The sequence below is a fragment of the Condylostylus longicornis genome, unplaced genomic scaffold, assembly GCF_029603195.1.
Source record: "Condylostylus longicornis isolate FDR11 unplaced genomic scaffold, ASM2960319v2 ptg000003l, whole genome shotgun sequence".
In the NCBI taxonomy this organism is placed as follows: domain Eukaryota; kingdom Metazoa; phylum Arthropoda; class Insecta; order Diptera; family Dolichopodidae; genus Condylostylus; species Condylostylus longicornis.
The window spans coordinates 3,106,908-3,119,211 of record NW_026577972.1 but is presented as its reverse complement, the minus strand read 5'-3'; the positions used below and the strand labels follow the sequence as shown (position 1 = coordinate 3,119,211).

Genomic DNA, 12,304 nt, shown 5'->3' with positions numbered 1-12,304 from the left:
TTTTTTTTTAAAGTACACATAAAAAAAAAAAAAAAAATAAAAAAATAAAAAAAAAATTAAAAATAAAAATAAAAAAAATTAAAAAAAATAAAAGAAAATGGGAAAAACATTATGGTTTATGTTAACCGCTGTTTATGTTAACATTCTCTACCGCTGTTTATGTTAACATTCTCAAATGATGAGGAGACGAAAAAAATTTATGAAATCGATCACATAAACAGGATGAAAGTTAGGATAGAGGCACTTCGAAAGGATAGTACCATTCCTCAGTGTAAAAGGTGTCAAAGGTATGGGCATACACAAAAATTTTGCCACAGGGAACCAAATTGTGGTAAATGTGCAGGCAGGCACTGAACATCAGGTTGTAGTAAGCCAAAGAGTACTGCAGCAAAGTGTTTCAATTGCTTGGAGGCCCACCCAGCAAACTATAGGGGATGCCTTGTAGCTAAGGAACTGCAAAAACGTAGAAATAAGAACAGCAACAACAACGTGAAGAAGAATTCTGACCGGCCACCGAGGCAATTCACCTGATGACCTGAATTCATACAAGGACGTTCTCCAAACGAAAACTGATGACGGATGCACGAGCAATAAAGCAAGGGCCAGTAACGTGAATGTTTTGTATAAAATGCAAAGTATGATGCAGAACATGGTAGATATGATGGACAAGATCTCTCTGAGATTGAGCATTTTAGAGAGCGAAGGGAAAAAATCGAGTACCAAAAGACCTGGTAAATGATCGCACGCGGTAATTTTAAAATAGTAATATGGAATTGCAATGGAATTGCAAATAAAGAAGACATGGTTGAAGTTTTTCTACATACACAGAATATAGGCGTTTGCCTCGCAACTGAAACACACATGACCTTAAGAAGAAGGATTCGGTTTCCAGGTTATGGAATATACAACTCGAACCACCTTGGAAATCTAGCGAAAGGCGGAACGGCGATAATAATAAAAGAAAATATATTGCATTGCGATCTGCACCAGACCCCGAAATTTGACCTAATAACGGCCGATATCTTGAAAAAAATACCCAAAAGGGGTATGACGATTCTTACGCGCCTGATAAATGCGTGTATAAGGTTTAACTACGTGCCTGAAGTTTGGAAAGTTACAGAGATAATCATGTTGCACAAACCTATAGACAGGCCGACTTCTTATAGACCAATCTCATTGTTGTCGATGATTTCAAAACTGCTAGAGAAACTTTTATTGAGAAGACTTCATCCTATAATTGAAAGTAAAAGGTTAATCCCGAATTCTCAATTTGGTTTTCGCTGGAACCACTCAACCATAGATCAGATTCATAGAATAACTGGCCTAATAGAAAATTCACTGGAAGAAAAAACAATATGTTCGATCATATTTTTGGACGTAGCCCAGGCCTTCTATAAGGTTTGGCATTGTGGATTAATAAAAAAACTTAGGCGATTACTACCAAGGCAGTGTGTTGACCTGCTCGAATCTTACCTGACTAATAGGGTATTTCGAGTTAAACAGGAAGAGGAGTACTCTTCGCTTAGGGATATCAAGTCGGGGGTACCACAGCGGAAGAATATTGCACCCGATGTTATGTTTGCTGTAAACGTGTGATATTCCTGAATCGGAAGGAGTGACGAAAGCTACATTTGCTGATGATACAGCAGTTATCGCAATAGGACGAAATGAAAATGAATGTACACAAAAATTACAAAAGGCCAGTGACGAGATCTCAAAATGTACTGGAAAGTGGAATATAAAACTTAACGAGGTGAAATCAGTACACGTAAATATGACTAATAGGAAAATTGACAATTCATTTTCGGTTCAGATAAATGGCGTCTTGGTTCCATGAGGAGCACATAAGAAAGGAGCACATAAAGAAAACGAGATCTCAACTTGAAGAGGAATACAAAAAGTTTGAATGGCTTTTGGGAAGGCGTTCTAAGTTGACAATATACAACAGAGTTTTGATATATAATCAAATATTTAAGCCTGTTTGGGCTTACGGTATTCAGTTATGGAGCTGCACTGCGCAGATTCATATTCAATCTATTCAAAGATTTCAAAATAGGGTATTACGGGACATTGTAAACGCCCCTTGGTATGTCCGTAATGCCGATATACACAGGGATCTCACGATCCTAAGTGTCACAGACGAAATTAAAAAGCAAGCAGCCAATCATAATATGCGTTTATCCAATCATGTCAACATTGAGTCGGCTCGATTGGTTGACAATCAAAACTTTGTTAGGAGACTTAAACGTACGAGATCTCTCGAGTTAGTTTAATGTTTTTTATCTGGAACAATGAGTACTTAGTACGCTATTGTGCTAGATCAAAAGCTTGTAAATAATTAAAAAGGTTAGAGCAGAATTAATGGTTAGTTGTTTCAGACTAGTTTTATAATTTATTTTAAGGAGGGTGTTTTTTAGTGGATTAAAGTTCCACACTACTGCTTTTCGTCTGGCAGTGTCTTTCGAGATTTTTCACCCTTCCTTTCGGTAAAAAAAAAAGAAGAAAATATCTCAAAATATTTTTTAATTTTAGATATCTGTGAAAAAAAAATCAAATTTAAACAAACCTCATTATTTTTTTTTTCTCTTGGAATAAATTTATTTAGTTAATTGCAATATTTTATATATATACGTATTATATATTTTATATATATTATAATATTTTATTACCCTCGAAAATGAGCATATTGTGTTAAAAAAATTTCTTATATTATCAGTTTTGTTTGACAATTTTGCTGAACAACTCTAACAAATAATATAAATAACAATAAATGTAAATACAAATGTTTTTAATAACTCTAAAACAAATTGGGATACATATATTACATATATTCTTGCTCAGCCAAAAATTGTACGCTGATTTCACAAATTCCTTTCACAAATTGCTTCTTTTCTGCCAAGGACGGCTGCTATTGTAATTGGGCCATTTCGGACAACGGGTTCGGGTAGCTGCCACACAGCTGAAAGAGGTTATTTCAAATATTTCAAAAACTAATAAAGATATTAATATCAAAATTTGCAAAGATGTATCCAATTATACTTTACATATGTTTTAAAAATTTTAATGGAATGGCTCGGGTAGCTGACATACAACTCCAAAAGCTAATTTTAAATATTTGGAAAAATAATAAAGTCAGATTCATGAAACTTGGCAGTTGTGTGTTCAATTATAGGTCAGACCTATCCGCAGAGTGGTTAAAGTTTCTATAGAGTGATTTCACAGGTTTGAGTAATTGGTATACACCAGGGCTCGAAGTGAGGCGGGATGGAGTGGAATGCCATCCCAGTACTTTTAAATAATAGGAAATCCATCCCACTACTTAATAGGAGAGAAAAATGGTTCCGGAACATGTTTTTTAAAATTTAAGAAAATTTTCTAATGAATTTTAAAATTTTTTTTAACAAAAAATTAAATATACAAAATGTAAAGAAAGTCTTTTCAAAATGAAAAAATTTTAAAAAATTTACTTTCAGTCTTTAATAAGATGCATGGCATGCATTGATTTTAAATTTTTTTTGTAAATGTCAGTTTATTAATCCTTTATAGAACATAATTGCGTTAAAATAATTTTTCTAATGAAGAAACCACAAAAGAAAAGGGTAAAAACGAAGAAGTTCGACATATTACAATGTAAATAAAGTCTTTTCAAAATTAGTTTTCTTAATCTAATATTACGCAAAAAAATAAAATACAGCTACAATTGTTAAATTTAATACTTTTCGTGGTAACCCGCAGATTTGGAACAGCCCAAAGTCATCGTTTCATAGAAGTAGTCAATTTTTCCATATCAATTTAATCCGAAATTTTGGACAATTCTTCTATTATGTGTTTTATAAGGTCACTTTTGTATTTTAGTATACTTTTCGCAACACTTTACTACAAGTGGGCCCAAAAATTCTCAATTGGATTGAGGTTTGGACTTTGGGGGAGTGTTTCGAACACTTTTGGGCAGTCATGAAGCAAAGAACTTCTTACCAAATAAGATTTATGCTGCAAGCGGTTATACCGATAAAATTTATAATAACCAACAAGACCAAATTTTTCGACTTTGTTTACCAGGTTCGTTTTTAAAATGTCTAGATATTGTTGCTTATCTATACGACCATCTTAAAAAAACAAATGTAATACCCCGTGACAACATATACAACTCCAAAACATTACAAATAATTTTCCAAATTTAATGGTTGTTAATTTCTATTGTTATTGGACTAATTCGGACAACGGGCTCGGGTAGCTGCCATACAACTCAAAGAGTTTATTTTAAATATTTCAAAAACTAATAAAGCTATAAATATAAAATTTTGTATACATGTGTCCAATTGTATTCTACACATGCTCTAGAAATTATAATGGGATAGCTGCACCGGTTCGGGTGGCTGCCATACAACTCCAACAGCAAATTTTTTATATTCGGCAAAATAATAAAGTCAGATTCATGAAACTTGGCCGTCATGTGTCCAATTATAGGTCAAATATATTTCTGAAGTTTTAGAGGAATTGCTTTACAGGTTCGGGTACCTGCCATACAACTCCAGAAGCTAATTTTAAATATTTGGGAAAATAATAAAGTCCGATTCATGAAACTTGGCAGTTGGATGTCCGATTATAGATCAGATATATTTGTGAAGTTTTAGAGGAATTGCTTGACAGGTTCGGGTACCTGCCATACAACTCCAGAAGCTAATTTTAAATATTTGGAAAAATAATAAAGTCAGATTCATGAAACTTGGCAGTTTTGTGTCGAGTTTTAGGTCAGATATATTTCTGAAGTTTTAGTGGAATTGCTTGACAAGTTCGAGTAGCTCCCATACACGTCTAAAAGCTTATTTTAAAAATTTGCAAAAATAATAAAGTTAGATTCATGAAACTTGGCAGTTGGATGTCCGATTATTTTTTTTTTTTTTCCTTATTCACTCCTAGAAGGAGCATAGGGCTAGTGCATGATTTCTCATGCACTAGTTTCATAGCGTCATAGAATTTAACTAGGTAGGTGACTAATCTGCCGTAGTTTTATTTATATTAATTATTTGAGGTTATTAATATTTACTGTTTATTTTTCTTAGTTTTTTTTTAATATGGAATATTACGAATATTTGAAAATTACTTGTATAATATTTATTAGTATTGTATATTAAGTTATAATAATATTGAATATAATTTTTATAGTGACCTGACCGGGGTTTGAACCCGAGACCCTTCGGTTAAAGGACCTGTGCCATAACCACTGCACCAATGGTCAGATGGATGTCCGATTATAGATCAGATATATTTGTGAAACTTTAGAAGAATTGCTTGACAGGTTCGGGTACCTGCCATACAACTCCAGAAGCTAATTTTAAATATTTGGAAAAATAATAAAGTCAGATTCATGAAACTTGGCAGTTTTGTGTCGAGTTATAGGTCAGATATATTTCTGAAGTTTTAGTGGAATTGCTTGACAGGTTCGAGTAGCTCCCATACAAGTCTAAAAGCTTATTTTAAAAATTTGGAAAAATAATAAAGTCAGATTCATGAGACTTGGCAGTCGTGTGTCCAATTATAGGTCAGACATATTTCTAAAGTTTTAATGGGATTGATTGACAGGTTCGAGTAGCTCCCATGCAAGTCTTAAAGCTTATTCTTAATATTTGGAAAAATAATAAAGTCAGATTCATGAAACTTGGCAGTTGTGTGTCCGATTATAGATCAGATATATTTGTGAAGTTTTGATGGAATTATTTGACAGGTTCAGGTACTTGCCATACAACTCCAAAAGCTAATTTTAAATATTTGGAAAAATTATAAAGTCAGATTCATGAAACTTGGCAGTCGGATGTCCAATTATAGGTCAGACCTATCCGTGAAGTTTCTATAGAATGACTTCACAGGTTCGAGTAATTGCTACACAATAATGAAAGGTGCAGGGTATAATTCAATCGGTTTATACCGACTGAAACGTTTTTACTTTTTTTTTTTATTTTTTCTTTTTTTACGATCCCACCACTTTGAGTATCCCACTTCGACCACTGTATACAACAATAAAAGCTAATTCTAGATATTTCAAAAACAAATTTTTAGACTCAGATTGTCTAGCTGCAGGGTATAATTCGGTCTGTTCATACCGACTGGAACGTTTTTACTTGTTTATGATTGCCTTAGATGTGTTTACAATGTTAATATAACACCCAGCAATACGTACAGAGTATATGTATATTAAAAGCAAACAAAAAAATTCGCAAATTTTTTTTTTCGTCGCAAAGTGAAACTTTTTCGTCACGAAATGAAACTATACAAAATTTTTTTTCGATGCAATATGAAATGTCGGAAAGTAAAACGTCAAAGCAAGGTATTAATGTATACATAATGTGGATTAAATCCACATTATGTATACACTAATACCTTATTATAGCACTTATATATCTGTTCAGGAACTATTAACACATGCGTAATATGCATATTAAGTACGAGTATATAATATTATAGAGATACTTATGCGCAGGTACTTTCTGCTATCTAAGAAGGTAGGTATCTTCTTTTTAGTTTCACTCTGTCCGTCCGTCCGTGGACACTTGTTTTGTTTACAAAACTTCTACACCTTTGAAGATAGAAAGCTGAAATTTAATAAGTACATAGATCTTCACTAGAAACTTATTTCCGTGGAACAAAATTTTTACCTATCTCCCCCCCTCTAGAAGTTTTTAGGGTTCCCCCAAAACCCTAAAAATGGCCTTTTTTAACTATTTGTTGCAATGAAACCATAAGCATTTTTGAAATTTTGCAAACGCAGAAAGGCAATGGCTTGCTTCCCCTAGCGCGGACCATTAAAATTTACCGTTATCTAAAGTCCTTTTTTTTCCAAATTTTTGATATCGTTTTTCTTCTAGACCCCAGCCTGTAGAAGCTTAAAATTTTAGGAGCTTTTAGACATTGTTTAGACCAAATTGTTCATTTCGTTAGAAGATTTTTTTCCATCTCCACCCCCTCTTAAGTTATCGTCTCTTGAAATTTGTAAAATTTGATTTTTTGACACTTTATATTGCCGAAACCGCAATCTTTTTCAAATTTCTATAAATGCAAAAAGCTAACGGTAAATTCCATGGCATTAAAAAATATAATTACAATTTTCTTAACTTACATTTTTCTTAACTCACACAATTAAACCTTAATTAATTGCATTTTTCTCAACTCCCACAATTAAACCTTAAAATCGAGCATTATGTTAACCCCACTTTATATTAATTTTTGCTTTATTTCAAAGACTGCATATATACATCATCCTAAATTTATGCAATCCTAGAAGTAGTTTTGTAAATGAGTGAAAATAGTTTTAATAGTGTGATAGGTATACATAGACTGTATTTAAAAGCAGAATTTTCATTTGTTGAAGTGAAAGGTGCTACAATACAAACCATTGGTTTGACCCAATTTTATTATTTTGAGAATCGTTGTTTCCGTAATTTTGATCGAAGGGGGTGACAATGAAATAAATATATACATAGTATACAGTGTTCTGTCTGAGAATTTCAAAAGGTGCAAAAAAAGTGCGATTTCTAAAAAAAAAGTGCAAAGTTATGTAAAATTACACAAAGTTATTATAAAATTTTTTACAATAACTTTGTGTAATTAAGCCGAGCTAAGTGAAATAATATTTTTTTTTATTTTAATTGTTTGCAAGAAAAAATAATGCAATTATTTTCAGGAAAACTTAAAATTATTTGTCAGCACATATCCAACCGCAATGTGTATTGTTTAGTTAAGTAAAAGTGTTACAGAATATTATAAAACTGCCTGTTAAATACTTTTTTCTAATTTTTAGACCATTAGCTTATAGATAACATTTGTTCGGTAACAACCAGAACAAATATCAAATTTCAAGAAATTCCATCTATTCGTTCCTTAGATATGGTGAAAAATGTAAAATTCGCCCGTAAATCAGTTTTCCAGCGCTGATTCCTCCAAAAACTTTATATGTTCATTGTTTTAATACGAAGAATGTAAATATGAATATCTCTAATAACACAGAAATATCTCTAATAACACAGACAGATCGACTGACAGACAGATTGCTAAAAATAGTTCATTTACGCTTCCCTACCATGGAGAAGTGCGTTCCCACCGCGAACTCGATATGTAAAATTAGTTGCCATCACAGAACTTACCCACACAATGCGGTTTGCAAAATTTAAAAAATGCTATGGTTCAATTACAGTAAACATTTGAAAAATGGCATTTTTAGGGTGTTTGGGGGTATAACTTTTATACCCCCAAAGGGGAGGAGATAGATAAAAATTGAGTTCTACGAAAATTAGTTTCTCGTAAAGATACATGTACATATAAAATTTCAGGTTTCTATCTTCAAGGGTGTTGAAGTTTTGTAAACAGACGCACGAACAGACGGACGGACGGACGGACGGACGGACGGACAGACGGATGGACGAACGGACGGACGGACAGAGTTAAACTAATAAGCACTTTTTTTTCAAATTTTTTTTGAAAAGTGCTAATAACACAAACCATAAAGTAATTATATGTACTTTTAATATAAAAATAATGCACATATGCAATAATTTTTGTGAATTATGAAACATATTAATTTAATTCACACAGTATACACATGAAAAATATACAGATATATGTGTGATTATATAAGAAATATGCATTGTGGGAGATATTTCATACATAATTAGGGAACTTGTAAACATCAAATGTACCCAAATTTGAAAAAATGCACAAAAATCTTAATACTTCGAATAAAAAAATTGCAATATTTTTTTTCTTGTTATTTCTTATTGAAATCTTAGAAATGAACAGAACCTTGGACCTGGTGTTTTTTATTTTATATATTATGTAATGTAATTAAAATTTGAATTAAAAAAAAATTCTCCACAAATCATACAAATTTTTCAATATTTCGTTGTAACTTTCAATATTAACACTTTCTAACTAAATGTAATGCAAATGATCATAAGTGATAAATGTTTTCAGATAAAAAAAAAATTGTTATATTTATATCGAGGCAACTAAAAAAAATTTTCGTCAAAGTTTAACGAAATTTTTACATTTTCTTCAGGGATTTCTTTGCATTTTGTACTCGTACCTTTCTTTTTTTTTTTAATTTTATTTAATGTGATTTGGTTTGTATAATTTGTAATATAATTAACTTTATTACCTTATTATATTTTTTTTACTTTAATTAATTTATGTAATCTTTAGTAATTTCCTATCTTACTTTCCTATTTTAGTTTACATAATTATTTTTTTTTAAATAATACATAGGAATAAAATTAAATATTTCAAAATCGCATAACGTTTTTTCTCCTATTTTAATATTTTTCAGAGATAGCAATACGAAAAATAACATTTTTATTTGTCAGAGACACTCTAACACTCTCTTTATTTAGGGAACTCAGATGTTTTTAAAAATTTATTTTATGAATAAAATAACTTGCAATGTTGCCAAAAGTTGCAATGAGACTACTAGAACAGATTCCTTAAAAGAATATTATAATATGAGGGCAAAATGATGAAAGTTACATAAAAATAAAAACAAATATTTTGTATTAAAAATAAATTCTTATTTAACTGTGTGGATTTTTGTTTTGAATCAAACGTGTCTAACTATCGTGCTAACGTAAAATTTTCATTTTACTCAAGTTTGTTTGAATTTATTTTGGCAAATATTTATATTCATATGCATGCATTACTTCCCATTAACTTAAATTTGTAAATATTGTATTAAATAATTTCCGAAAAAAATACTAAATATGTTAGCAGCTAAAAATTCTTTTAGAGGTGCATTCTCTAAGAAGGGAATCTAAAAATGGTAACTCAATTTTTTTTTAATTTAGGGTTTAGTTCATTTATTTTCGAGAAACAGTGATGTAACTTCGTAAAGAGAACTAACAAAATTTTATTTTCTTAATTCCCTTTACAAAGTTAAAAAATAAGAAAATTATTGTGCACTTTAAGTTTTCAATATTTAGAGTAACTACCAAATATATAACAACAAAACATGAAAGCCAAATAAATATACAAATTTAAGTAATAAAATTAATATTTTACAACTTTTTCATTTCAGGTTGTAAAATTAAAGCGTTAAGAGCCAAAACTAATACATACATTAAGACTCCAGTGCGTGGAGAAGAGCCAGTTTTTGTTGTAACAGGCCGTAAAGAAGATGTTGGAAAAGCTAAGCGTGAAATTTTATCAGCTGCCGAACATTTTAGTTTAATAAGAGCATCACGTAAACCATCATTAGCCAGTTTAAGTACAACGGGTGGTGCAGTTGTTAGTGGATCAAACTGTTTACAAACAAATGGTTTGAATAATGCTAATTGTATAAATAGTAATGGCAAAGGTAACTTAGGCCCACCAATTAATATTCCAGGACAAATAACAATACAAGTTCGCGTTCCTTATCGCGTTGTTGGTCTAGTTGTCGGTCCAAAAGGTGCCACTATAAAACATATACAACAACAAACTCATACATACATTGTCACACCATCACGTGATAAAGAACCAGTATTTGAAGTATCAGGTTTACCAGATAATGTTCAATTAGCTAGACGTCAAATAGAAGCTCATATTGCATTAAGAACCGGTAACATAACTGATTTACAATTGCCATCGAATACAACAAATCAAAGTCTTAATTCCACATTAAATATTAATGATAATATCGATTTAAATATAACCGGTAATAGTTTTACAACATTAAATGATAGTACGAATAATATTAATAATACTGGATGTTTATCATCATTACTTGATGAACATGTTGGTTCTGAATTTTTAGCATCCCTGTATAAAAATGGTTTTAATTGTTTATTAGGGTATTTAGATCAATCGACTAATAATAACAATACTAATAATAATAGTACCAACAGTACTAATAATAATATGATAAACAATTTGATAAATATTAATGGCATAAATGATTTGAATACAGTAGCATTAAATCAAACTCCAAATTTAAATAATAATTTTACAAATAATATGAAAAATAATAATAACAAAGATGGTGGTTTATTTGATGTTACAAATGGTTTATTAACACCAAATCAAAACAATAATCAATCAAATTGTACTGATAATATTTTAGATTATACATTTCCTGTTTTAACAAATACTTCAAACACAATAGCAAGCGTCATAAGATCAAATGAGATAAACAATATGAATAGCGGTAATAATGGCATTATAAGTAATAGATCATGTTCTTCTTCATCAAGTTCGACATCATCAAAATCAGCATCAAATCAATCTGGTCCAGAACTGATTAATATATGGAAAAATTGTCATCAAGATTCAACCGGTTCAATTGAAATTGATGAAGGCCTAGGTGAATCACCGAATATATGGACATTACCACCAGTATCAGCATTGGGTTCACGTTGTTCACCAACGTCAAATTCAGTTAGCCCAACTGATTCATTATTAGGAGGCAGTAGTAGTGGTGGGGGTTCATCATCAACTGGTTCCGCGGGTATATCAAATTCAGGAAATTCAGCTAATTTATTACAACAACAGCAACAGCAGCAACAACATCAGCAGAATAACACAAACTGTTCATCAACAACGTCAACAAATATGCAAATAACGTCATCTGTAACGCCATATTTAAGACGCGAATGTTTGTTATGTGGAGATAAAGAAGTTACAGCTGCACTTGTACCATGTGGTCATAATATGTTCTGCTTAGAATGTGCTGGACGCGTTTGTGGTACTGGTGAAGGAATATGTCCTGTATGCAGTCAACCGGTTATTCAAGCTATAAGAATAATACATTAATTACATAAATTATTGAAATAATAATAAATTTTAATAATTATTAAATTTATTATTATTTATTATTGTATTATTATACAAATTAAAATTATATGTATGTGAAATATGTATGAGGAATTTTTGATAATTAATTTTTAACTTAGTGCTAAAATCGCAATACGCAATTAAAATTATAAATTAAAAGAAGAAAAAAAACTTCAATATTTCAAAAATGAAAAAAAGAAAAAGATTTTTAGCAATCAAAAAAGACTTAGCAAACTAAAAAATATGAGAAAAGTTTTAACATTTTTTTATTACTATGAATTTTTTTCTTCATATTAAAATTTTTTTTATAGTTTTTGCAGTTACGTATTGTTACTATGAATGTTGTATGTATATTCTAAGTTAGAAATTAAGTGGTAACCTGAATTATTATCAAAAACACCCGTAAATAAAATTTATAAACAAATTCGATATGCAAACATGTATATAAATGTATAAAAAATTCAATTTATAAAACTTTTATTTATATAATTTGTATTTATTTCTCATTTAAAGC

The 12,304-nt window shown here is 30.6% G+C and overlaps 1 protein-coding gene across 1 annotated transcript in view; it reads left to right on the top strand.

The window, feature by feature from the left end:
• LOC129606027 (RNA-binding protein MEX3B) overlaps positions 1-12,003 on the top strand; it is a 70,526-nt gene extending 58,523 nt beyond the window's left edge. Inside the window, exon 2 of the mRNA XM_055516082.1 lies at positions 10,058-12,003. Within this exon, the coding sequence (XP_055372057.1) occupies positions 10,058-11,769 (1,712 nt within the window). The 3' untranslated portion in view covers positions 11,770-12,003. The remainder of the gene's footprint in view (positions 1-10,057) is intronic.
• The last annotated feature ends 301 nt before the right edge of the window (positions 12,004-12,304 follow it).